General features: G+C 46.5%; 1 protein-coding gene across 4 annotated transcripts in view; it reads left to right on the top strand.

Moving 5' to 3' along the window:
- SEPTIN6 (septin 6) overlaps nucleotides 1-26970 on the top strand; it is a 64519-nt gene that overhangs the window by 24595 nt on the left and 12954 nt on the right. For all 4 annotated transcript variants that reach the window (XM_065900726.1, XM_065900724.1, XM_065900723.1 and 1 more), the window contains 3 exons: nucleotides 15878-16064; nucleotides 18283-18444; nucleotides 24352-24448. In XM_065900726.1, coding sequence (XP_065756798.1) covers nucleotides 15878-16064; nucleotides 18283-18444; nucleotides 24352-24448 — 446 coding nt within the window. The remainder of the gene's footprint in view (nucleotides 1-15877; nucleotides 16065-18282; nucleotides 18445-24351; nucleotides 24449-26970) is intronic.

Here is a 26970-nt window from a genome sequence, read left to right as displayed (position 1 = left end):
GAAAAGGGGCTATTTGGGTCACAATATGAGTGATTAATCTCAGCTGCAGACCGCTCAGCATCTCGTCCATTAAATTTTTCACAGTTCTCAGTAACATATAGTCGACATATCTAACATTGGAAAACGCCTGCATAATGATGGTTTGGGAGGGCCAAACTGATAGAGCCCCTTAGAGGCTAATCTACTTCTCTTGCCCCTTAGAGGCTAACCTACTTCTCTTCTATTTTTAATATCCTTACTGTTTTTCCTGATTATAAATGTGATACGAGCTTATATCAAATAATACAAACTCGCATAAGTAAAAATGAGAAGCCTCCGGGAAATGGGCTGGGGAACAGAAGTGGAGTAAGCTCCAGGGATTTGTAATAAAAAGCCGTGTTTTCTCCATTCTGACAGGGCCGTGAGGACATAGATAGGTCAGTGCAGCTGCACGGAAAGAGAGCATCAGAAGGCCCTGCTTTACCCAGGGTGCAGGGGCAAACTGAGAAGAGCAGTGACGAAGGCCATATCATGAAGGGCACCATCTGAAAGCTGCTGAAGCAAAAGGAACTCAAGAGGGAGACAGAGGACAGGCTGGAAAGGGGTGTTGCTTAGGAACTCAGGCTTTGGTCTCAGACAGACCTAGGTTCAAATCCCATCTTGCTACTTATTAGCTCAGGGATCTTGGACAAGCATTTTGTGCTGGTCTCAGCCTATCCATAACCAATGTTGCGGCTGGACCGGCCCTTGTGGTTCTTATTATGATTGCAAGACGCCCTCAGTAATAACCGTCAGGAAACTTGGAGGGGAACAAAGTGTTTATTACTCACAGTTTCTGGAAAGGACAAGGCACACCCGGGGCTACACAGCGAGGTCGAGGGTAGAGAAAGAGAGCGAGAGCACCTGGGCCTGGGGTTCTGCTTTCATAGGGATCGAGGGTAGGCGGCCTGTGGTTTTGCGGGCTTACTCTTTATTGGTGAATGTAAAACATAAGAGCAGGAATTTAACACGTGGGGAGAGAAAAAAACAAGTGGCCTAAATGGTCAGTTATAGAAATGCACCAATATCTTTAAAACAAGGACGCCTGGGGTGGGGGGGTGGACGGGGCTGGTTCCTTATCTTTCTGTGGCTGGCAGTGTGTTTATTCGTGATAGCTGTCCTTGAAGTAGGTGCCTTTTTGAAGTGGATGCCTCCAAAATCAAAGCTTAAATCAGACACTTGTGTTACAAAAATGCAAGTTACAACTGTCAGGGCTTACACTACAACTAGGCACTTAAATTCTTTATGCCTCAGTTTCCTGTAAAGTGGGGATGGTGATAATACTGATATCTACCCAGAGGGTTATGGGTGAGGCATACTCCACGTGTATGGCATAGGAAACGCTTAAACAGTGCCTGGCACGGGGTAACTAACGAACAGAAGATATTGTTATGATCGTGACTTTTATTGGTAGAAGAATCAAGGGAGAGTTGTATTATGTAGCATATGTGAGGGAATGATAAATAGTGTCCAGAGAGATAAAAACTGAAAAATATCCATTGGGTTTGGCAACATGAAGGTCATTAATACACTTAGGAATAATAATTCCAGGGAAATTGTGGGTAGAAACTAGATTGCCATGAGTGAATGGGAGGTAAGGAAGTAAAGGCATCAGAATAGCAAAAGGAGGGACTGCCCTGGTGGCGCAGTGGTTAAGAATCCACCTGCCAGTGTGGGGGACAGGGATTCGAGCTCTGGTCCGGGAAGATACCACATGGCATGGAGCAACTAAGCCTGTGTGCCACAACTACTGGGCCTGCGCTCTAGAGCCCGAGAGCCACAACTACTGAGCCCTCGTGCCACAATGATTGAAGCCTGTGCACCTAGAGCCCGTGCTCCGCAACAAGAGAAGCCACCACAATAAGAAGCCCGTGCACCGCAACGAATAGTAGCCCCCGCTCGCCACAACTAGAGAAAGCCTGTGCACAGCAACGAAGACCCAACGCAGCCAAAAATAAATAAATAAATGAATAAATTTATTTATTTATTAAAAGAAAAGAATAGCAAACGGGGCAATTGAACAGAAAAATGAGTCCAAGATCAAATCCATGTTTCTATGGGAATTTAGCATTTGTAAGTTAGCAAGGAAAGAATAGACTATTCAAGAAAATGTGGGCTTCCCTGGTGGCACAGTGGTTGAGAGTCCACCTTCCGATGCAGGGGTCACGGGTTTGTGTCCCGGTCCGGGAAGATCCCACATGCCGCGGAGCGGCTGGGCCCGTGAGCCATGGCCGCTGAGCCTGCGCGTCCGGAGCCTGTGCTCCGCAACGGGAGAGGCTACAACAGTGAGATGCCCGTGTAACACAAAAAAACCAAAACAAAACAAAAAGAAAATGTGCTGGGAAAATAGGCCATCCGTTAGGAAAACATAAGATGAGACCATCCCACACAAACACCATTCACAAAAATAGATTCCAGTTGGATTGAAAACAACTTCTAAAAATATGAGGAAAAAATATAAGAGAATATTTTTATAACTTTGGGGGTAGAGAAGGCTTTTTTTAAAAACATCTTTATTGGAGTGTAATTGCTTTACAACGGTGTGTTAGTTTCTGCTTTATAACCAAGTGAATCAGTTATACATATACATATGTTCCCATATCTCTTACCTCTTGCATCTCCCTCCGTCCCACCCTCCCTATCTCACCCCTCTAGGTGGTCACAAAGCACCGAGCTGATCTCCCTGTGCTATGCGGCTGCTTCCCACTACCTATCTATTGTTTTTTTGTTTGTTTGTTTGTTTTGCTGTACACGGGCCTCTCACTGTTGTGGCCTCTCACGTTGCGGAGCACAGGCTCCAGGCGCGCAGGCTCAGCGGCCATGGCTCATGAGCCTAGCCACTCTGTGGCATGTGGGATCTTCCCAGACCAGGGCACGAACCCGTGTCCCCTGCATTGGTGGGCAGACTCTCAACCACTGCGCCACCAGGGAAGCCCACTAGCTATCTATTTTACGTTTGGTAGTGTATATATGTCCATGCTACTCTCTCACTTTGTCACAGCTTACCCTTCCCCCTCCCCCTATCCTCAAGTCCACTCTCTAGTAGGTCTGTGTCTTTATTCCCATCTTGCCCCTAGGTTCTTCATGACCTTTTTTCTTTTCTTAGATTCCATATATACGTGTTAGCATACAGTATTTGTTTTTCTCTTTCTGACTTACTTCACTCTGTATGACAGACTCTAGGTCCATCCACCTCACTACAAATAACTCAATTTTGTTTCTTTTTATGGCTGAGTAATATTCCATTGTATATATGTGCCACATCTTTTTTTTTAAACATATTTATTGGGGTATAATTGCTTTACAATGGTGTGTTAATTTCTGCTTTATAACAAAGTGAATCAGTTATACATATGTTCCCATATCTCTTCCCTCTTGTGTCTCCCTCCCTCCCATCCTCCCTGTCCCACCCCTCCAGGCGGTCACAAAGCACCGAGCTGATCTCCCTGTGCTATGCGGCTGCTTCCGACTAGCTATCTGTTTTACGTTTGGTAGTGTATATATGTCCATGCCTCTCTCTTGCTTTGTCACAACTCACCCTTCCCCCTCCCCATATCCTCAAGTCCCTTCTCTAGTAGGTCTGTGTCTTTATTCCCATCTTACGCCTAGGTTCTTCATGACATTTGTTTTTTTTCTTAAATTCCATATATACGTGTTAGCATACGGTATTTGTCTTTCTCTTTCTGACTTACTTCACTCTGTATGACAGACTCTAGGTCTATCCACCTCATTACAAATAGCTCAATTTCGTTTCTTTTTATGGCTGAGTAATATTCCATTGTATATATGTGCCACATCTTCTTTATCCATTCACCTGTTGATGGACACTTAGGTTGCTTCCATCTCCAGCCTATTGTAAGTAGAGCTGCAGTGAACATTGTGGTCCATGACTCTTTTTGAATTATGATTTTCTCAGGGTATATGCCCAGTAGTGGGATTGCTGGGTCATATGGTAGTTCCATTTAGTTTTTTAAGGAACCTCCATACTGTTATCCATAGTGGCTTTGCCAATTTACATTCCCACCAACAGTGCAAGAGTGTTCCCTTTTCTCCACACCCTCTCCAGCATATATTGTTTGTAGATTTCTTGATGATGGCCATTCTGACTGGTGTGAGGTGATACCTCACTGTAGTTTTGATTTGCATTTCTCTAATGATTAGTGATGTTGAGCACTCTTTCATGTGTTTGTTGGCAGTCTGCTTATCTCCTTTGGAGAAATGTCAGTTTAGGTCTTCTGCCCAATTTTGGATTGGGTTGTTTGTTTTTTTGATATTGAGCTGCATGAGCTGCTTGTAAATTTTGGAGATTAATCCTTTGACAGTTGCTTCATTTGCAAATATTTTCTCCCATTCTGAGGTTTGTCTTTTCGTCTTGTTTATGGTTTCCTTTGCTGTGCAAAAGCTTTGAAGTTTCATTAGGTCCCATTTGTTTCTTTTTGTTTTTATTTCCATTTCTCTAGGAGGTGGGTCAAAAAGGATCTTGCTGTGATTGATGTCATAGAGTGTTCTGCCTGTGTTTTCTTCTAAGAGTTTGATAGTGTCTGGCCTTACATTTAGGTCTTTAATCCATTTTTAGTTTATTTTTGTGTATGGTGTTAGGGAGTGTTCTGATTTCCTACTTTTACATGCAGCTGTCCAGTTTTCCCAGCACCATTTATTGAAGAGGCTGTCTTTTCTCCACTGTATATTCTTGCCTCCTTTATCAAAGATAAGGTGATGGTATGTGCGTGGGTTTATCTCTGGGCTTTCTATCCTGTTCCATTGATCTATATTTCTGTTTTTGTGCCAGTACCATACTGTCTCGATTACTGTAGCTTTGTAGTATAGTCTGACGTCAGGGAGCCTGATTCCTCCAGCTCCGCTTTTCTTTCTCGAGATTGCTTTGGCTATTCGGGATCTTTTGCGTTTCCATACAAATTGTGAAATTTTTTGTTCTAGTTCTGTGAAAAATACCAGCGGTAGTTAGATAGGGATTGCATTGAATCTGTAGATTGCTTTGGGTAGTAGAGTCATTCTCACAATGTTGATTCTTCCAATCCAAGAAAATGGTATATCTTTCCATCTGTTTGTATCATCTTCAATTTCTTTCATCAGTGTCTTATAATTTTCTTTACACAAGTCTTTTGTCTCCTTAAGTAGGTTTATTCCTAGATATTTTATTCGTTTTGTCGCCATGGTAAATGGGAGTGTTTTCTTAATTTCACTTTCCGATTTTTCATCATTAGTGTATAGGAATGCTAGAGATTTCTGTGCATTAATTTTGTATCCTGCTACTTTACCAAATTCATTGATTAGCTCTAGTAGTTTTCTGGTAGCATCTTTAAGATTCTCTATGTATAGTATCACATTATCTGCAAACAGTGACAGCTTTACTTCTTCTTTTCCGATTTGGATTCCTTTTATTTCTTTTCCTTCTCTGATTGCTGTGGCTAAAACTTCCAAAACTGTGTTGAATAAGAGTGGTGAGAGTGGGCAACCTTGTCTTGTTCCTGATCTTAGTGGAAATGCTTTCAGCTTTTCACCATTGAGGATGATGTTGGCTGTGGGTTTGTCATATATGGCCTTTATTATGTTGAGGAAAGTTCCCTCTATGCCTACTTTCTGGAGGGTTTTTATCATAAATGGGTGTTGAATTTTGTCCAAAGCTTTCTCTGCATCGATTGAGATGATCATATGGTTTTTCTCCTTCATTTTGTGAATATGGTGTGTCACATTGATTGATTTGCGTATGTTGAAGAATCCTTGCATTTCTGGGATAAACCCCGTTTGATTATGGTTTATGATCCTTTAATATGCTGTTGGACTCTGTTTGCTAGTATTCTGTTGAGGATTTCTGCATCTATGTTCATCAGTGATATTGGCCTGTAGTTTTCTTTCTTTGTGACATCTTTGTCTGGTTTTGGTATCAGGGTGATGGTGGCCTCGTAGAATGAGTTTGGGAGTGTTCCTCCCTCTGCTATATTTTGGAAGAATTTGAGAAGGATAGGTGTTAGCTCTTCTGTAAATGTTTGATAGAATTTGCCTGTGAAGCCATCTGGTCCTGGACTTCTGTTTGTTGGACGATTTTTTTTTATTATTTATTTTTGGCTGCGTTGGGTCTTCATTGCTGCACACAGGCTTTCTCTAGTTGTGGTGAGCGGGGACTACTCTTTGTTGTGGTGCGTGGGGGCTACTCTTTGTTGCAGTACGTGGGCCTCAGTAGCTGTGGCTCGCAGGCTTCAAAGCACAGGCTCAGTAGTTGTGGCGCACGGGCTTAGTTGCTCAGCGGCACATGGGATCTTCCCAGACCAGGGCTCGAACCTGTGTCCCCTGCATTGGCAGGCGAATTCTTAACCACTGTGCCACCAGGGAAGTCCTGTTGGAAGATTTTTAATCACAGTTTCAATTTCAGTGCTTGTGATTGGTCTGTTCATATTTTCTATTTCTTCCTGATTTAGTCTCAGAAGGTTGTGCATTTCTAAGAATTTGTCCATTTCCTCCAGGTTGTCCATTTTATTGGCATAGAGTTGCTTGTAGTAATCTCTCATGATCCTTTGTATTTCTGCAGTGTCAGTTGTTACTTCTTTTTTATTTCTAATTCTATTGATTTGAGTCTTCTCCCTTTTTTTCTTGATGAGTCTGGCTAATGGTTTATCAATTTTTTAAATCTTCTCAGAGAACCAGAATTTAGTGTTATTGATCTTTGCTATCATTTCCTTCATCTCTTTTTGATTTATTTCTGATCTGATCTTTATGATTTCCTTCCTTCTGCTAACTTTGGGGTTATTTTGTTCTTCTTTCTCTAATTGCTTTAGGTGTGAGGTTAGGTTGTTTATTTGAGATGTTTCTTGTTTCTTAAGGTAGGATTGTATTGCTATAAACTTCCCTCTTAGAACTGCTTTTGCTCCATCACATAGGTTTTGGGTCGTTGTGTTTTCATTGTCATTTGTTTCTAGGTATTTTTTGTTTTCCTCTTTTATTGCTTCAGTGATCTCTTGGTTATTAAGTAGTGTATTGTTTAGCCCCCATGTGTTTGTATTTTTTACAGACCGTTTCCTGTAATTGATATCTAGTCTTATAGCGTTGTGGTCGTAAAAGATACTTGATACAATTTCAATTTTCTTAAATATACCAAGGCTTGATTTGTGACCCAAGATATGATCTATCCTGGAGAATGTTCCATGAGCACTTGAGAAAAATGTGTATTCTGTTCTTTTTGGATGGAATATCCTGTAAATATCAATAAAGTCCATCTTGTTTAATGTATCATTTAAAGCTTGTGTTTCCTTATTTATTTTCATTTTGGATGATCTGTCAACTGGTGAAAGTGGGGTGTTAACGTCCCCTACTATGATTGTGTTACTGTCGATTTCCCCTTTTATGGCTGTTAGTATTTGCCTTATGTGTTGAGGTGCTCCTATGTTTGGTGCATAAATATTTACAATTGTTATATCTTCTTCTTGGATCGATCCCTTGATCATTATGTAGTGTCCTTCTTTGTCTCTTGTAATAGTCTTTATTTTAAAGTCTATATTATCTGATACGAGAATTGCTACTCCAGCTTTCTTTTGATTTCCATTTGCATGGAATATCTTTTTTCTATCCCCTCACTTTCAGTCTGTATGTGTCCCTAGGTCTGAAGTGGGTCTCTTGTGGACATCATATATGTGGGTCTTGTTTTTGTATCCATTCAGCCTGTCTGTGTCTTTTGGTTGGAGCATTTAATCCATTTACATTTAAGGTAATTATCGATATGTATGTTCCTATTCCCATTTTCTTAATTGTTTTGGGTTTGTTATTGTAGGTCTTCTCCTTCTCTTGTGTTTCCTGCCTAGAGAAGTTCCTTTAGCATTTGTTGTAAAGCTGGTTTGGTGGTGCTGAATTCTCTTCCCTTTTGCTTGTCTGTAAAGGTTTTAATTTCTCCATCAAATCTGAATGAGATCCTTGCTGGGTAGAGTAATCTTGGTTGCAGGTTTTTCTCCTTCATCACTTTAAATATGTCCTGCCAGTCCCTTCTGGCTTGCAGAGTTTCTGCTGAAAGATCAGCTGTTAACCTTATGGGGATTCCCTTGTGTGTTATTTTTCCTTTGCTGCTTTCAATAATTTTTCTTTTTCTTTCATTTTTTATAGTTTGATTAATATGTGTCTTGGTGTGTTTCTCCTTGGATTTATCCTGTATGGGACCCTCTGTGCTTCCTGGACTTGATTAACTATTTCCTTTCCCATATTTGTGATGTTTTCAAGTATAATCTCTTCAAATATTTTCTCAGTCCCTTTCTTTTTCTCTTCTTCTTCTGGGACCCCTATAATTCAAATGTTGGTGAGTTTAGTGTTGTGCCAGAGGTCTCTGAGACTGTCCCCAGTTCTTTTCATTGTTTTTTCTTTATTCTGCTCTTCAGTGGTTATTTCCACTATTTTATCTTCCAGGTCACTTATCCATTCTTCTGCCTCAGTTATTGTGCTATTGACCCCTTAGAGAAGGCTTTTCTAATCATGACACAAGATCCAAAAGTCATAGAAGACTGACAGATTTAAATTTGTTAAAATTAAAAGCAAAACAAAAACAAAAACCTTTTTCTTGTGGATGAAAAATGTCTCCTGCTTTTTCAGTAAACAAAGGATATTGAGGCCATCAAGCCAGCAGCCACTGAGGCCACCTGCAACAGTGCACCCTGAGGGGACTCAGAATGGGTGGAGAAAAGCAGGATACTGGCCCTGGATAGTTAAGATGCCTGTCAAAGGCATGATTTCAATGAGCCCAGCCAGACTCTTGTCTCTTCCCATACTTAGAAAAGTGCTACATTCATTAACTTGAGATGTCTGGTTTTCTTTAATTAACAGTAATCTTTTGATGTTCTGACTACCTGGTTTTTGTTGCAAAAACCCCTGTATATCCTGGCTCCTCCTTTACCTCTTTGGAGCAGTCCCTCAGAACTCTCTGAGAAGCTGTCTTCTGGGCTTAAGGCCTCAGTTTTGTCCACCAAATAAAACATAATTCTCAACTTTTAGGTTGTGCATTTTTTCAGTCAATAGTCTATTGAAACATACTATAAACAAAAGTAAAAACAAACTACAGATGAGGAGAAAATATTTGCAACCTGTATAGCAAAGGATTTTTCTAAAATGTAAAAAGAGCTTCTACAATTCAATGAGAAATAAACAAGTAATTGACAGAAGGGGAAATGTAAATGGCCCATCAACATATGAAATGATGGTCATTCAACTTCATCAGTGAGTAGGGAAATGCAAAATGAAACAATGAAGTCTTTTTTTCATCTATCAGATTTGCAAAAATAAAACATAAAAATATAATATCCATTAATACCAGGTAATTTTATTCATGTTGCTGGGAGTATAAATTGATACAGATTTTGTAAAGGTCAAATTTGATGGTATCTGTTAAAATTTTAAATGTGAATATCTTATGATCCAGCAGGTCCACCTTTAGGAATATAGCCTAGAGAAACAACTGTACATGTTCATAAAAAGCATAGAAAAACGATGTTCACTGCAGCATTGGTTATGGAACGAAAAAAATTTTTTAAACAGTCTAAATTTCCACCAATAGGGCAACTAAATGATCTATAGTACAACCATACCATGGAACTGTATTTGGCAGTGTAAAAGAATGAGTTAGATCTATATATACTTACATAAACATGTTGTTAAGTGAAAAAAAGAAGTTGAAGAATGATACACAGGTCATGATGCCATTTGTATAAATCTGCCCCTTCCCAGTAAAACAAACATTTCTCTCTCTCTCTGTTTATAGAAGCAGAGAAAAAAGTCTGCAAGAATAATCAACAAAGTAAAAATGGTAACTGCTATTAGTAGTTACCTCTGAGGAGGGTAGATTAAGTACATGTATTCTTTGCATAATTAAAAATAAATTTTGGGGACTTCCCTGGTGGCACAATGGTTAAGAATCTGCCTGCCAATGTAAGGGACACGGGTTCGAGCCCTGGTCTGGGAAGATCACACATGCCGTGGAGCGACTGAGCCCGTGTGCCACAGCTACTGAGCCTGCGCTCTAGAGCCCACATGCCACAATTACTGAAGTCCGCGTGCCTAGAGCCCGTGCTCCGCAATAAGAGAAGCCACCACAATGAGAAGCCCGCTCACCGCAACGAAGAGTAGACCCCGCTCGCTGCAACTAGAGAAAGCCCGTGCACAGCAATGAAGACCCAGTGCAGACCCAATTAATTAATTTAAAAAATAAAAAGAGTTGAAAAAATTTAAAAAGAAGCAGATAAAGTGGATATACATTGTTCCTTTAAAAAGCTTTTCTGAGCTGGGAAAAAGATAAAGCAGTGTGTGGAGGGAAGCAAGAAGGTCACAGGTGAGTTTTATGAGGATGGGAGAGATGACATGGGCTTGAACAGGAGCAGAAGCTTCCAGGATGGAGAGGAGGGGGCAGATGTGAGAGAAATAGAAAATAGTAACCAATTGATGCGGGAGATCTAGTTCAGTTTATAAAATACTAAATGCCTACTGTGTGCCAGGTACAGTGTGAGGTGCCAGGGCTACTGAGAAATAAGACACAGTCTCTAGTTAAGGAGCTTGTAGTTGAGTAGAGGGGGCAAATATGTATGCAAACTCTACATAATGTGGTAAGTACAGTAACAGAGGTATGTGGAGGGGGCCTGTGCGCACAGGAAGAGCAGCAGTCAAGCCTGGTGGCGGGAGTATAGGGTGCAGGTTGCTGAAAGGGGAGAGGAGGTGATCAGGAATGACTGGGCTAAGTCTTGAAATCTTGCAGGATGAGTACAAGCTAGTGAACTGGCTTAGAGTGGGTATTCAGTACACATTTGTTGAATGAATGAATGATATATACATTGATGGGAAAAAGAAAATAAACACCTCTAACTTTTCATCATTTAAAACCAAAAGTATCCAACCCACAGACATAGAAAACAAACTTATGGTTACCAAAGGGGGAAGCGGGGGAGGGCTAAATTAGGAGGTTGGGATTAACAGATACACACTACTATAGACAAAATAAACAACAAGGACCTACTGTATAGCACAGGGAACTATGTTCAATATCTTGTAATAACCTATTATGGAAAAGAATCTGAAAAAGAAGATATACAGTATAACTGAATCACTTTGCTGTACACCTGAAACTAACACAACATTGTAGATCAAACTATACTTCAAACAACAACAACAAAAAAAGCCCCAAAGTATCCATTGAAGGTTTCAACTAGGATGCTGGTGAGGGTAGAAAACAGTCTACAGTGCGTTGAGGAATGAACGAGAAGTAAAAATAAATAAATGAGTAGATTATTCTTTCATCTACTCCATCCATGCATTAAATATTTATTGGGCACCTATTACATGCCAGACCCTGTGGTAGGTGCAGAAAAGAAACCTGACTGCTAAGGGAAGAAAAGACACAGGGCAGTAGTTGGGGAGAAATGTGTGGTTGAGAAGGACTGGGCTGTGGAAAGATCTTTTTTTTTGTCGTTGTTGTTGTTGTTTTGCGGTACGCGGGCCTCTCACCGTTGTGGCCTCTCCCGTTGTGGTGCGCAGGCTCAGCGACCATGGCTCACAGGCCCAGCCGCTCCGCGGCACGTGGGATCTTCCCGGACCGGGGCACGAACCCGTGTCCCCTGCATCGGTAGGCGGACTCTCAACCACTGCGCCACCAGGGAAGCCCAGACCTTTTTTTTTTTTTTTTTTGAGATGAGGGAAGACTTAATTAAGCCTGTTTATAGGTTGCGGGGAGGGAGTAGTCAGTAGTAGGTGAGGAGCTGATAGATGAAGCCAGGTTCTCAAAGAGCCTGGAAGAAATAAGATCAGGTACACAAGGGATGGTGGACCTTGAACAGGATGAGGGACCCTTCATCCTCAGAGACCAGAGGGGAACAGGGAAGGGGAGGGAGTGAGGTGGGTTGGGGTAGTGTGAGCCGGGTGACCTTGATTTTGTTGATAAAGTAGAAGATAATACCGTCTTGTGAGAGGGAAGGGGTCATGAATAAGTTCTGAAGCTTGAGGAAAATGTTGAAAGTTTGGCATGGTCAATGAAAGCAGTAGGAATGGAGCCAATCAAGGCCGGGCAAAAGGATTGTCGTGCTGTTTTAAAGGCCTATAATGAGGTTGGAGGCCAGGAATTTGGGTACCAAGACCCAAAGGTTTTTGTTTGTTTGTTTAATATTTATTTATTTATTTATTTTGGCAGCATTGGGTTTCAGTTGTGGCATGCACGTGGGATCTAGTTCCTTGACCAGGGATCGAACCCGGGCCCCCTGCATTGGGAGCACAGAGCCTTACCCACTGGACCACCAGGGAAGTCCCCAAGACCCAAAGTTTTGTGATTGCTTCGAGTCAACTTCAGCAGCAGTGGTGTAGGAGCAGAAAGCAGATCCTGAAATTTATTCAGCCCAGCAGTTTTGCTAGGCAAGGAGGGTAGAAAGCAGGGGTGTGGTGGGAGATGAGTTGATAAAAGCGTTTTGGACAATCAGTTATGGGGGTCAGCCTGGGCCGAGAAGGAGATGAGGCCAGGAGGGGGTTGATATCCTGTGAGATAACGGAGAGGTCAAGGTACCAGAGGATTCTATGAGGTGAAAGATCAGGTTTAGGCAGACTGAAAGCATAGGAGAGCTGGGAAGTTGTGCAGTGGTGGTCAGATAGTGGGGCGTTAGAAGCTGTCTTGGGTGAAGCTGGCCTGGCGAATGGTATGATGTGTAGGTGGCTGAAGTAGAGGGAGCTGGAGGTTGGTGAAGTTGAGGCGATCAAGGAATAAAGAGGCTGAAGGTTGATGGCCTGTCCTCAAGCACACTGCAGTCACCAGAACAGGGAGAAAGACGAGGTCAGGCACCACCAGAAGAGGATGGAACAGGCCTCAAACGGAGACAGTTTTTTACACTGAGGTAGAGGAGTAACGCCCTAGAAGTGGCGCTGAGGGGCTACCTGAATGCCCACACACTGAGCCCAACATACACAGGTTGTGGGAGAATCAGAAGCCTACACGGGGGACTTCCCTGGTGGCGCAGTGGTTAAGAATCCGCCTGCCAATGCAGGGGACATGGGTTCGATCCCTGGTCCGGGAAGGTCCCACATGCTGCGGAGCAACTAAGCCCGTGCACCACAACTACTGAGCCTGTGCTCTAGAGCCTGCGAGCCACAACTACTGAGCCTGTGTGCCACAACTACTGAGCCTGTGTGCCACAACTACTGAGCCTGCACGCCACAACTACTGAAGCCCGCGCACCTAGACCCCGTGCTCCACAACAAGAGAAACCACTGCAATGAGAAGCCCGCGCACTGCAGCGAAGAGTAGCCCCCGCTCGCCACAACTAGAGAAAGCCCGCACGCAGCAATGAAGACCCAACACAGCCAAAAAAAAAAAAGAAGCCTACATAGGAGGGGGCTGCCAGGCAATGGGGTCCTCAGGGTTGCGGGGTCCTCAGGGTTGCAGGGTCCTCAGGGGAGAATTGGGTTACCAGTAGTGTGAAGAGGTAAGGCAAGTTCTGTGAAGAGGAAGATGATATAGGCCAGCACTTCTCAAACTTTAAAGTTGCATACAAGCCACTGAGGCTCTTTATAAGATGTAGATTCTGATCCTGTAGGTCTGGGTTGGGGACTGGAGAGTCTTGATTTCTAACAAGCTTTCAGGTGACCATAGTGCTCCCTATTCAAGGACCACACTCTGAGTGGTAAAGAGGTAGGCAATTTTGTTTACCATGGTTCAGGGGTTTCAGAGGGCACAGTGGACACATTTTTGAGGGGTGATGAGTCCATGAGGAGAGAGTGGAATAGCAGTGAGCATAGAGGGAAGAGGTGGCTGGAAGGATGGAGTAGATTAGGTGTTGTCACTCTGGGCACTGTTCCAGTAGACCTGACCTTATGGTATCTTGGCTTTGATGGCTGAGATGGTGCTGTTCAAGTATAATGTCTGTGACCAGGCCTTCTGGGTTTCCAGCAGGGGAGCTTCTGACAGCTGCGTTTGCAGTGAGGACTGGCACGTGGGAGAAGGAGACTGGGATGACTTCCGGGTGTCTAGGAAGCGGATAGGAGGCAGTGATAACTGAGGCCATGGGAGTGACCAGGACCATGCAGGGCTAAGGGGCATGTGATGTGTAGAATGACAACAAAAGATGGTCCAGGGGCTTCCCTGGTGGCGCAGTGGTTGAGAGTCCGCCTGCCGATGCAGGGGACGCGGGTTCGTGCCCCGGTCCGGGAAGATCCCACATGCCGCGGAGCGGCTGGGCCCGTGAGCCATGGCCGCTGAGCCTACGTGTCCGGAGCCTGTGCTCCGCAACGGGAGAGGCCACAACAGTGAGAGGCCCGCATACTGCAAAAAAAAAAGAAGTAAAAAAGTTATGTAATGGAGGGAAAAAATGTAGCAGTACCATAATTAGATCACTCAAGTGAGCCTGTCACCTGAAAATTAATTGGATAAACCTAAGGGATGTATCCCCCCGCCCCCACTCCTAATTCTTCAGGAACCTTCTAAGGATCTCTGCAACCAACAGATTCTTTGATGCTCTTACCCTTCAGAACAATGTTTGACTCATAGGGGTCAAAGGAAAAAGAAAGGACTATATTTTTAGATTTTTCTCTGAGGCTCCAGAGGTACCCATCATCTGGCTCTCTCTGTATGTAGCTCTCAGGATCTAGAATTCTGTGATTCTTTTTTAAAAAAAGCTCTTTTGCCTTCTCTACTAGTGGGATCTTTCAAAAAGGCTCAGGGTGGGAGCTGCTGCTCCTCCTTCAATCGTGTTCCCTTCCCGCAGTGGTCTCTGCAGACTCCCTGTCCCGGGCCGGATGCTAAACCTCTTCCAGCTTGAAGGGAGAAGCCCTGGAGGGAGGGGCAGCGGACAGACAGGGAGATGAGAACAGAGGCAGGGCGGAGGCTAAGATGACCTAGCTAGAGCAGGAAGAGGCTGCAGGGGTGGCAGGAATGGCCTGGGAGAGAACAGAGAAGCTTCCCAGGACAGAGAGGAGGCTCCCAGCAAGACTTGGAGCCACACGGGAGCGCCGTGCCTGGAGACTCAGTGAGCTGGGGGGTGGGGCGTGCAGTGTGTGTGTGTGTGTGTGTGTGTGTGTGTGTGTGTGTGTGCGCGCACATGTGTTAATTTTGTGCAGGCGGGACTATCTTTACCAAATTTTGTCCGAACACGTAGATTTTAAAGTCACGACCTTACAGGAAATGAGAACTGGAAAAATATCTGGACCTTAGGGGAGCCAAGTGGGGAGCGCCTCGAACCCAGGAAGATTGAGCAGAACCCACTGTGTTCTGGAAGATTCCCCAGCAGTGGGTCAAGGAGAGGTCCTGACCACCACTGGGTACCAGCTTGAGTATTAGGCACTGCGGGGGAGATGCAGGAAGTGGAGACATGAGCCCAGCCTGGTGTGCAATCAGCCCATCCACAGATACTGCCAGTGGGCTCCACACTGCATCGGGGCCCCATGGGGGCAGAGAAGGGCCCTTAACTGTCCCTGCCCTTCACATGGACACAGTCTATTTGAGGGAACACTAATCCTTGTGAAGCAACAGTAAGCGATCCAATAGCATAATTCTTTTTTACACTCCTGGGTCACAGAAGGGATTTCTGGCAAAACTGGGGAGTTGTGGAGGAGATGGGCATTCATCCGAGCCCTGAGGCCTGGGAGGGCAGGATTGGGATGAGAAGAGAGAAATGCACATTCTAGAGAGAAAGTGCACTGATGGGCATATGGTTGGCTCACGTGGGGACCAAAGAGGTGGCCAGTCTGACGGAGTTGGAGGCCCCACTGAGAGGAGATGGAGAAATCCAGCTGGATGGGGAGAGTCGGATTACCAAGGACATTTTCAACTTCTAAAAGAGTTTCGAAGCCTATCAAAATCCAGGTGTTTGAAGTGGTCTGGCCATTTCCCTGCTCTCTCCTTTAGCTACAGGCCCATTGTGGAATTCATCGACGCCCAATTTGAGGCCTACCTGCAGGAGGAGCTGAAGATTCGCAGGTTACTGCACAACTACCATGATTCCCGCATCCACGCCTGCTTGTACTTCATTGCCCCCACGGGTCATTCCTTGAAGTCTCTGGACCTAGTGACGATGAAGAAGCTGGACAGTAAGGTACCGAGGCCTGGGAGGCAGGGACGAGGGCAGGCGGGAGGCAGGGCAAGCTGGGCTCCCTCCTGCTGGTCTCTTGTGCGATGCAGATGCCAGAGCTCAGGAGAGGTTTTGTGGCATCTTCATCCTCCCCTTCATTCCCTGTCCCTCCATAAAGATGATGTTAATTGACCCAGCACCTGAGTTGTATGCTTTGTGATGTTTTCCCAGCACTGGGCATGAGTCTTCCCTGAGCTGTCTTTCTGCCCTGATCCCTCTTGGGAATAAAGGTGGATGCAAGCAAGACGGCTGTCTGGGTCTAGGGCCTTAGGCTTTGGCGATGCAAAGGTGTTTTTCCTTTGTCCTGATGTTAACTGACCTTTACTAGAATCAAACATGCAAACTTGACTTCAAAAGTTACTATTCTTATTATCAATAATAATTTTATCATAGCAGCTAACATCTTTTAAACCCTTATTATATGTCACCACTGTAAAAGTACCTCATGGAGTATCTCATTGAATCCTCACAACAACTCGGTAAGGCAAACACTATCATTACCTCCCATTTTATAGAAGAGAAAACTGAGGCTCTAAGAGGTTAAGTGACATGCCCATTGTCATATAGCCAGCTCCTGGCAGAGCCTAGATTTGAACTCAGGTTATATTGCCTCCATACCCAAGGAAGATGGCTGTGGGAATCAGGCACATCCTGCTTTAAGATAAACTGAAAAATGCAAGTCCCACATCCGATATAAATTAGACAGTGATTCTTCATGTTAAAGAATTATTGGCTGTGCAAAAGAGTCGACCACAGGATTCTTTTTTTTTTTTTTGCTGTACGCGGGCCTCTCACTGTTGTGGCCTCTCCCGTTGCGGAGCACAGGCTCCGGACGCACAGGCTCAGCGGCCATGGCTCACGGGCCCAGCCGCTCTGCGGCATGTGGGATCTTCCCGGACCGGGGCACGAACCCATGTCCCCTGCATCGGCAGGCGGACTCTCAACCGCTGCGCCACCAGGGAAGCCCGACCACAGGATTCTTTAAAAAGCCTAATTACTAGTACGTTTCCTCCCCTAACATTTCATATGTGTCTGGCACTGTGATGAGTACTTTATAGGCATTGTTTTTATTTCATCGTTCCAATAATCCAGTGTGGTGGGTACTATTATTATCCTCATTTTACACAGGAGGAAACTGAGGCACAGTCAAGTAGCTTGCTCCAGGTCAGACAACTTGTAATGGGTCTGGGATTCAGACCGAGCTCTCTCTGACTCCAGGGAATTTATTTTACAAAAAAAATCTACTTTATATGCAGTTGTTTAGTAGCACATTCACCATAAAAACGGAGTTTCAGCTAGCATCGAAATAGGAGCAGTTTTTCGTTTTTCACAGCAGTGAGTTCACTGCCCACGAGTAACGGGCCGCTTGGGAAATGTCGCCACATCCCGCATGTCTTGAAGAGGGTAGCAGAGTGATGCGGCTGGCGGCCTTGCAGAGGAGCTGAGTTAGGTAGGCCTGTGTTTACAACGTGCCAATGGGCGACGTGGCGAAAAGTGTTGCCACCTTGCCAAGGGCTTCGGTCCCCACGCCCCAAGGCTTTAAAGGAGGTGCCTCCAAGGTGCAGTCTCTCTTTGACCAGCACCTGAAGCTGCAGTGTCAGCCTTGAGAGGCGCTCCTGAGGCAAAGAGCAAAGGAGGTGGGATTTGTCTTAAGTCTAGAGCTCTTTTCAGGGCCCAAGTACCATCCATGCCAGCCCATTGGAGTCTGCTGACAGGACCAACTGTGCTTTCTGTGTGAACTTGAGCTTAGCTGTGCTGTGTCTCACTCAGGCATGCAGGTTTCTATACCCTCAAGCAGTAAAAGCCTTGTCACTTCTTGGAGGTATTTCAAGGATTGAGGTTCAGGTGGATTGAACTTTGGGTAGCATTAGTCCTTTCTCCTGCTGTCCAAAATTGGGCATTTGTACCTGCTTCCTCAGTTTCTCATTGTGGTACTAATACCTCCTGGGAGGGTTTTTTGTCAGGGTTAATTGTGTTAATCCTTGTAAAGCACTTAGTTCAGTGCCCAGCAAACTGTAAGCACTCATTGTGGTATATTATATTGCTGTTTGGCCATGGAGGTGGCCAGTCCTGGACTACTGCGTTGAGCTGCTCCCTCTGGCAGCTGGTAGAAGTCCTAGGTCATGCCGCTATCAGCTGCAGATTACCAACAATGACGCCGCTTTGCTCCTCCCTTCTCTAGGTCAACGTCATCCCCATCATTGCCAAATCAGATGCCATTTCTAAGAGCGAGCTAACAAAGTTCAAAATCAAAATCACCAGCGAGCTTGTCAGCAATGGAGTCCAGATCTACCAGTTTCCTACGGATGATGAGGCGGTGGCAGAGGTCAACGGAACCATGAACGTGAGTGGGAGTACAGGGCTTCAACTTTCTGGCCATTTGCCCTTAATTATTATTATTTTACCAAATAGCAGTCAGACGTCACCATCCATCTTAGTGTAGTCAGCTTTCATTATCCGAGTCTCAGGGATTCAGACCTCTCCTTCCACCCTCCTCTCTGATGCCACACTGGTCTAGGCCAGGCAGCCCCCGTGGGACTGCCGGCAAGGCAAACGGTCCTTGTCTCTGACCAATTGATGCGGCGAAAGAAGGCAAGGCTGAAAAAGCTGGCTGGCTTTGGAGACTCGAGGCTAATCTGTACTCAGATAATCAAGCCCTTTGCCCCTGGGACACGTAGCCTCCAATTTTTCTGGTGACTAGAGAAATGTTATTTTTAAATTTCAGGGTTACGCTTTGCTTTATTAAGTGTGAATGAATTGAAGAAAAAAAGCACAACCAACCGCTTGCCATCTTCCCTCTCACTCCCGCACTCCCCCTTCTTTACAATGTGTTGATGCTGTTGCTGCGAAATCGTCAATGTTGTGATTTCAAGGAGACAGATAATAGCTTGCAGAAAGCCTCTGCTTTGGGAACAGATTTCTTTTTCTCTGTTGAGAGGCATCGGTTTTTCCTAATGACATAATGCCTGGGTATAGCCAAACTCAGGAATGCCTTGTAATAAAAGCCATTTTTAGAAAACGTTCCTGCTGCCGCCACCCCCTAAGTTATCATTAGAGCGTCAGCTGCCACCTCCTATGAATCGGCCAACAAATTAGCATAGCGGGGCAGCAAGTCACTGTCTCGCCTGACTTCCTGCCCATCAATACACCCGAGATATGTTTGTGATGAGAGGTCCCTCATCATCTTTGACAGAAATCTGGCCCAAGGGTAGAGCTGTGTGGATTGTGGGAGGTGGAGTTGTAGCCTCTCTGACCGGTCATGAGCATTAAAAAACTAAAAAAAAAAGATTAGTGTTTATCCTCTCCCGCAGTCAGGGCGTTTTGATGGAAACTAGCTTCTGTCATGATGAGAAAACCTGAAAGGGTGCCTAGTCTGCAAGAAAATTGGAGCCTAGAGAGAAGCGTCACCAGGCACTGATGTCTGGAAGCGCCTGGTCACCTCAGAACAGCAGGCCCCATAGATACCTTCTGAACGTGGATTCCATAAGTCACTAGGCAGCTTTCAGGCTTGTGGTTTGCTTTGCTAAGGACAGATAGGGGCGAAGAGTCCTCAGCAATCTCAGGGCATCACACAAAACGACCTCTGGCTGCATTGTGGGTCAGGAGTGGCAATCACGTTGGGCTCTGCTCTCGACTTAGCTCTGGGCCCTTGCTTGGAGCTCGGGCAGCCTTGGCCTCAAGGTCAGAAACTTCGCGTGCTACGAAGCAGCAGTCCTCAACCATGCTGTTTTGGCTGTGAAGGGGTTCTGGGTCCTTTCTTACATTAGTCCAGTGTTTCACTTTGAAAAACTAAATTTGAGTGGATTCCGGGTTAGCCCTATAACAGCGTCACTCAGCACTCATTCCCTTGCGTTCCCCCAGGCTTTTTTGAGTGGGAAAGACGGGTGGCTCACAGCTAGCGTGCCTGGACTGGGCATGTGCACGGGAGGGGGCGTGCATGTGAACGCTGTGTGTTACGTGTGTCGTGATGGGGGAAGGGTGGGGAGTTGCTGCTATAAAATACATACACAGGGTTGCTGAGCCTGCCTGCCACTGGAGCAACTGTGTCAAACTGGGTCTTCGGACAAGCCGTGCATATGAAGCTGCACCATCGGAGAGCCGGGCTTGGCTGGTAGGAGGAATGGGTGCTGGCCTCTCAATTCTGAATTTGACTCCAGCCTCACAGCCTCGGCCACCCCAACCAGTTGTCATGGGAACTGGATTGGAAGAGGGGAAGAAGCCTCTTGCCCAAGTGCAGAAGAGCCCCCAGTCATCCTGCAGCTCCACACTAGGGATTTTCATGGCAGGAAATGAGAGTCGTGAGGTCTAGCCTTCCCCTGGGCTTCTGGGTGGCTCTGAAAACCCTTATTTCAGCTTGAGGCGAAAGAGAAGGGAGGGAGAGGTCTTGTTGCGTGCTCCTTTCCACCTATGCTCTGAGAGCTCTCAAGGTTGTAGATTTTAATGCTTAAAATTGCTATGTGGTTCAGATCAAATGTTGTTCTTTGAATGCTTCAGATCATGGCCAGGGACCAGGGACTAGGCCCAGTTACTCGACTCGGCTCAGTCAGTTGACTGCCTATGAGGTCTTGGGTTTGGCCCCCGCAAAGGCATTTGGGCCCAGTGAGAGCGCGTGGGTGACCGGGAGGGTCACAGGGAGACCCATAGGCACAAGCCTGTCTCCTGAGGCAGCAGTGCCGTTTCCATTGTTGGCACATACTTCTGTGGGCATCACCACCGAGGGTTGACTTGAGAGAATCAGACAATTCTCGGTCACCGGTAGGAGCCTAGAATGGAGGCCAGCATAACCGGCCGAACGACTGGGAAATACTGTCCCCCTGGGAGGAAACCACACCCACTCGGGGTATTACCAGATGAGAGATAAACAGTGGTCCTGACACTCTATTTCACGAGGCTTAGGGGGATGGTCATCTAACCTCCCTAGTAGAATGGGTGTCGTGGAACCAGAATACAATAATCATGCCAGTTGGATCATCAAACACTTTAAAATGTACCGAGAGGAATTTAAGGTACATATGAGGCTGCAAAGGTAGTGAGTCTGGGAACAGACTCCCGGGAGGAGGCTTGGGACTATCTCCTGGTGGAGTTTTCTGAGACTGGGGCATCCGAGGTCTCTTGGGCGAGAGAGGGTAAAACGGAGTCCCCTTAGGAACCTGTCCAGGTTTCAGCAGCTGCGCCATCTTGCATCTTCCCTCTCCTCCCTGGGCCCACACATACAGAGTATCAGCCCTGGAGGTGGGGTTGGTTGGAGGGTTTACCTTTTCCCTGTTCTGCTCGACTCTACTCTGGTTTTCAGAGCCATCAGTGTCTCAAGAGCAGCATGATTAAAGCTGAGCTGACTTCCAGCCCTGGGTGGTTGGGAGAGGCTGGCAGCTACAGCGCGGTGTCCTCACTGCTCCCTGGGAAGATCTGGGCACGGGACTTAGGGACCTGGGCAACTCGGTTAACTTTTCTCTGCACCAGTTTTCCAAATCACGAATGGGGTTTATACTAACCGCCCTGTAAGCGTGTAGTAGAATCAAATGAAATCTGCCTGGGAGCACTTGGAAATGATATCCTTGCATATACTTATCAGGACAGACTTTGATGCCAGTTGCAAAGGAGTGTGTGTGGGAGGCCTCGGGAGCCCTCTGGAGCTGCCGTGGCAGGGGCTGTGTGTTTTAGAGTGGGGAGGGATAAAATGACAGCAGTTTAAGGAGGAGGGAAAGTAAGTGACCCTGGCATTCTAACTAACAATGTCTTTTGGAGATAAAAATAACAGTCCCAAGGGAATACTGACATTTTTTTTTTTTAATGCCTTTATTCTCGTCTTGGATTTTGTTTTCTTTTTTTGCTCTTAAGCCCAGAGAAGTACTTCCCACTTCACATGCCCTCCTCCTCCATCACTTTCAGCCGAGAGCCCAGGATGCGTGAGAATGATGCAACATCTCCTCCCTCGGTCTCGCCCTCTGCCATGGCTGCCCCTTCGTGTGACTGAAGCTTTGGGCTGTCTGCGGGAGGGGCAGCCTTTTCCTTGAGAGTGTTTGGGGGTGGATTTGAGGCTCCCGATGTGTCTTGGGTCTCTGAGGGGGAATGAGTTGTGTCCAGATGACCCCCCCTGCAAAGCCAGCTGGCAGAGGTCACAGACGCTCTGGCACTTAGGCAGAGTTTTCAGGATTTCATTGCCCCCCATCCCATGCTCTATATGTCGCACGCCCAATGACCCTCGTGATCGGTCCCCTACTGGGACTGATGAAACATTTCCCACCTCCACCCATCACCCACCTTCCATATCCATAACCTCATCTTTCCCTCTGTCCTCTGTCCGCACTTCGGGGACAGCCATTGAAGTGGGAACACCTGAGATGATCATTGGAGAGCAGCTGAGAGGGGGTGAAGGGGGAGCTCCTTCAGCTGGATGGCCAGGCACCTCGGGGGGTTAGCAGGTGTCCTGGGGCTGAGCTCCTGACTAACGCCTGTGTTCCTCCACTCTGAAGAACATTCTTGGGGTGCAGAGTTAGAGGAGAATGGAAAGGAAGGATTGGCTGTGAGATCAGATTTCAACTGCCTCTTACAATCTGGCCTTGCATGGCCAGTTCACCCCCAGGGTTTAGAGTGTTCCCCTCATCTGCTGCTCGAACCCCCCAAAAGGGAGTGGTAGACCAGCAGGGGTGGGTTTTGAAGTCAGAGAGACCTGGATTCCGCCCTTAGCTCTGCCTCTTACTGCGGTGTGGCTGCTGGCAAGTCATTTAGCCCTTCCGGACTTCAGTTTCCTCTTCTATAAAATGGGGATAATAAGAATACCTACCTCCTAGTGTTGTAAAGATTCAGTGAGATAATGCAACGTAGAGCACCTGGTACGTGGGAAACAGAGCTGCTGCTAATGTCAGGTCCATAGCTCCCAATCCCGTTAGTACGATTGCTACTACCTACTCTGTGAAGCCTGCTTTGACTTCCCACGGAATTAGCTTCTCCTTCCTCTGAGTTCCTCCAGCCCTCAAGCCTCTGTTCATAGTCTGGACCTTGACTGTATTATCACTGTTGGTGCGTCTTTCCCTTACCACACTGTGCACTTGCCAGGGGCAGGCTCTGAGCTTTTTCGGAGTTGTATTCTTCTTAATGCCTGGCACATAGTAGGAGCTCAGTAAATATTTGTAGACTGGATGAGTGAGCAAGTGGGTCAGAATATCTGAGATTGAAGCCTGTTTCTCCAAGCAGGCTAAGAAAGCTTGTTCCAGTGGACTTGTGCCTTCTCTGTAAAGCCCTTTTGGCTAAAACTCCACCCAGGATCACCTGGTTTGTAAACAGTATTTATTCAGTGCTTCCATTTGGCCGGTGGTGACTCAGACTTCTAACCTGGCTGGCTCCCTGTGGAATGGGGTGCAGTGCCGGTGTCCCAGGTCCCACGCTACCAGATGGGGGTGGCTGCCTCTTCTCCAGGCCTCGCTCCTTGTTACCCCCCCCTCCCCTGCAAGCATTTGTACTTTTCTTTCCTCTGCTATTCTGTGGTCGTGCCACTGCCATTCAGGGAGTATTTATTAAGCACCTACTGTGTACAGGGCACCAGACCATACACTTGAGCCCTTGGGCATATTCTGTCTTATGTGATTTGGGGTACGTAATTCAGTCTTCCCCAACCAGAGTGTAAGCTCTCCGAGGGCGAGATAGTGTGTCTTCTACTCCTTTTGCTTCCCGTACAGCCCCTGACACAGAACCCCGCACAGGGATGGGCACGTGGGTAAATGCTTGGGGACTTGACTTCTAGGCTCAAGAGCTCAATGCGAGCTCTTGCTCTGGGGAAGGAGCGTCCATCTCAGTCAGCAGTGTGGTCTCTGTATGTGCCTATTCTCGGCGCTGTCACACGCCGGGAAGGGGGGGCAGTGATCCCAGCCCCTTGGTTCTCCTTTAGTCTCTCTCCACACATAGCCCCCCTCATCCCACTCACCTGTGCTCCAAAGGCTCTTCCCCTCGGCAACTGTGAAGACTGACCAGCTGGCTGATCTGTGTATCTGCTTATTATTCTGCTTACTTACTGTCTCTGTTCCCTACGCACTCGGCCGTGTCCTTGTTACCTTCGATTGTGAATTTCTGAACAGCAGGAGCTTGGACTAGGCCTATTCTCCCTACACAGCTCGGGAGCTTAAGAAAGGTCTCTTGATAATGGCGACAGTGAGGGACACTGCAGCTGGAGCGCTGGCGCTGACCAGCAGCTGAACTGGGGGTTGCTCAGTGCCTTTCCTCGGAGTTCAGAGCTTTTGTCTGCCTCCCGTTCTAGGCCCACCTGCCGTTTGCTGTCATTGGCAGCACAGAAGAACTGAAGATAGGGAACAAGATGGTGAAGGTGCGGCAGTATCCCTGGGGCACGGTGCAGGGTGAGTGAATCTCCAGGAGGGGGGCTGCGCTCAGGGATCCCCTTCTGTCTGTCTCTTTGCTTGTCCTCAGCCCCTGTGTGACCAGTCCCTAACTTGTCCCCAGTCTCTACTCATTCAGCTTGGGCCTCAAACATCCGTAGGTGTTGCCAGCAGGCAAACTCTGGCTCCACACCTGGATTCTCTGCGGTGAGCAGGCTCTCTTCGTCTGTAATGGAGAAAGCATTCTTAAAACAAAAATGAATGTACTTGGAGTAGGGTAGGAAAGAGTGTGTGAGAAAGCACGTGTACTCGCCTGAGTGTACCAGGAGACCGACAGCAGTGTCCACAGCAGCACTGTTCATAATAGCAAATAATTAGAAACAAGCCAGACGGCCATTAAAAATAGATTGGGAGAATTGTGGAATGTTCAAATAATGCAATATTATTCAGCAACGAAAATGGATGGACTTTAGTTACATCTACAGCAATGCATCTCAGAAACATAACACTGAGCTGAGTAAATCATAGAAGACAGGCCGTATGATTCCATTTATATGGATTCCAAAAGTAGATAAAACTAAACTTTAGGAATTCATGCATAAGTGGTAAAACTATAAAGAAAACCAAAGGAAGGATAAATCCCCAACTCAGGCTAGTGGTTAAGTCTTGTTGCAGGGAAGGAGAGGCATGAGATCAGGGACTCAAAGGGACTTCTAGGGCCCTGGTAACGTTTCACCTGGGCCATGGATACATCGGTGTTCTTCTTTTTTTTTTTTTAAACCTTTAAATTGTACATTTCAAGCACTCTTTTGTATGTATGATTATTTTGCAAATTAAAAACAGACGTATTGCCTACGGGCTTAGGAAATTTCCTTTTGTGGTCTGCCTGACACATATTATGTGGTACTAGTCAGTTCAGTGGATAAGGCCCAGGACATTGCCATGGGTGTACGAGGTGTCTGGTCCTCCGAGTCTCCAGCCATACGCTGGGTGGCAGACGGCAGGGGCACCGTGTGTGAGAGGGTGGCTGGTTTACTGTAAACTGATTCCGGCCACTGAGCAAACAACCAGAAGCTGGTGGGAAGTTGTCCACATCACATCAAGGGCTGGCAGGCTCTGGGGCACGCCAGACATCCTCCGGCGATAGCTGGCTTTGCCGCGGGTAAGGACAACGCTGGTCATCAGAACCATGCTAGGTTTTGGTCTTCTCTACCATTTGGGTCTGGGGATGCTCCTCCCAGAACATTTGCAAATGCTTTCTGGACCAACAGTCCCACCCTGGGAGTGAATTTTGGAGTCTGAGAGACAGGAACCTGAGGTGAAATGAGGAGAAGCTAGCAGACGTGGTCCCAATGACATACTCGGATTCAGACCACCCCACACCCAACCAACAAAGGGGGTTTTCCAAGTGTTTCTTGTAAGTCGGAGTTCGTGGTTCTGTTTGAGTGAGACAAGCCATGCATTGTCTGGGCCTTGCAGGGCCTTGGAGTCACTCCTTGTGACTGGCCATCAGGGACCACTCTCCAGGGATGGAGGAGGAGATTGTCCTGAGGAGTTGCCTGACTTAACGCTGATATGTTCTATGACAGCGAGGGGCTTTCTCCCAGAGGCAGTGTGTCTTAGGCAAAGGGGTTATGTGAGCTGATTTGGGCTTTGGAAAGATTGCTCTGATGACCGCAATGCAATATGCTGCAACCCTGCCCCACCCTGTCATCCCCGTGTCCCTCCCTGTCCCCACAACCTTCTCCCAGACCCGTGAGACAGAATCTGGGGTGACTGTGCCTGTTCATCATCTCAGATGCTACTGTCCCCATGTGGTCGGGCCACATCTCTCCATTCCAGCAAGGTGGAGCCATGCCCGGAGACACGTGCCAGAGCACTGCTCGTGACCCGAAGTCCCCTTGCTGGGATCGGGTCCACACCTCTGTCCTTCTTGGCCACTGCCCCAAACGCAGACCTTTGCCACACTCTTTTGAGGAGGGAGCTTGTTCACTCAGGCTGGAAAGTGGGGCCCACTCTGTCCTGGTCATCATTGCTGCCATCAGGCCATTATCCACCCTCTAAAAACACCTCCTTTGAAGCTTCTACCATACAGATGGGCCACACCTGTGGTCCACATCCCTCCTTGTCACTGTCATCTATTGATGTCCTAGTTCTTCTCCCTTATTCTTTGGACTTTGGCGCCTGGTCATAGCCTTTGTCTCTCCTTTAGAGGACCTGGATTGCAATCCTAACCCTGCGACTTCTAGTTGTGTAACCTTGCCTGACCTCATTGAGATCTTGCAAGGATGAGTCCCTTATCTGCCTGATTAATTCCTAGCCTTCCTTCAAGAGTCATCTTAGGGGTCTGTCATCTCTTTGTTGAAGCCTTCACTCTCCCTGGAGTTCTCAGGCCCCCGGGCTTTTCTGGGTTTTTGTTGCATCTTGGCTATATACCTCCATGTTGGTAATTTTTGCATTGTATCATGTTCTTCCACTAAACTGGAAGCTCCTACAGGCAAGACTCCATGTTTTTGAATTTCCAGTGCCTCACACAATCCTGG

The sequence above is a fragment of the Phocoena phocoena genome, chromosome X (genome assembly GCF_963924675.1).
Source record: "Phocoena phocoena chromosome X, mPhoPho1.1, whole genome shotgun sequence".
Lineage (NCBI taxonomy): Eukaryota > Metazoa > Chordata > Mammalia > Artiodactyla > Phocoenidae > Phocoena > Phocoena phocoena.
This window is presented reverse-complemented; position numbering and strand designations above follow the sequence as displayed.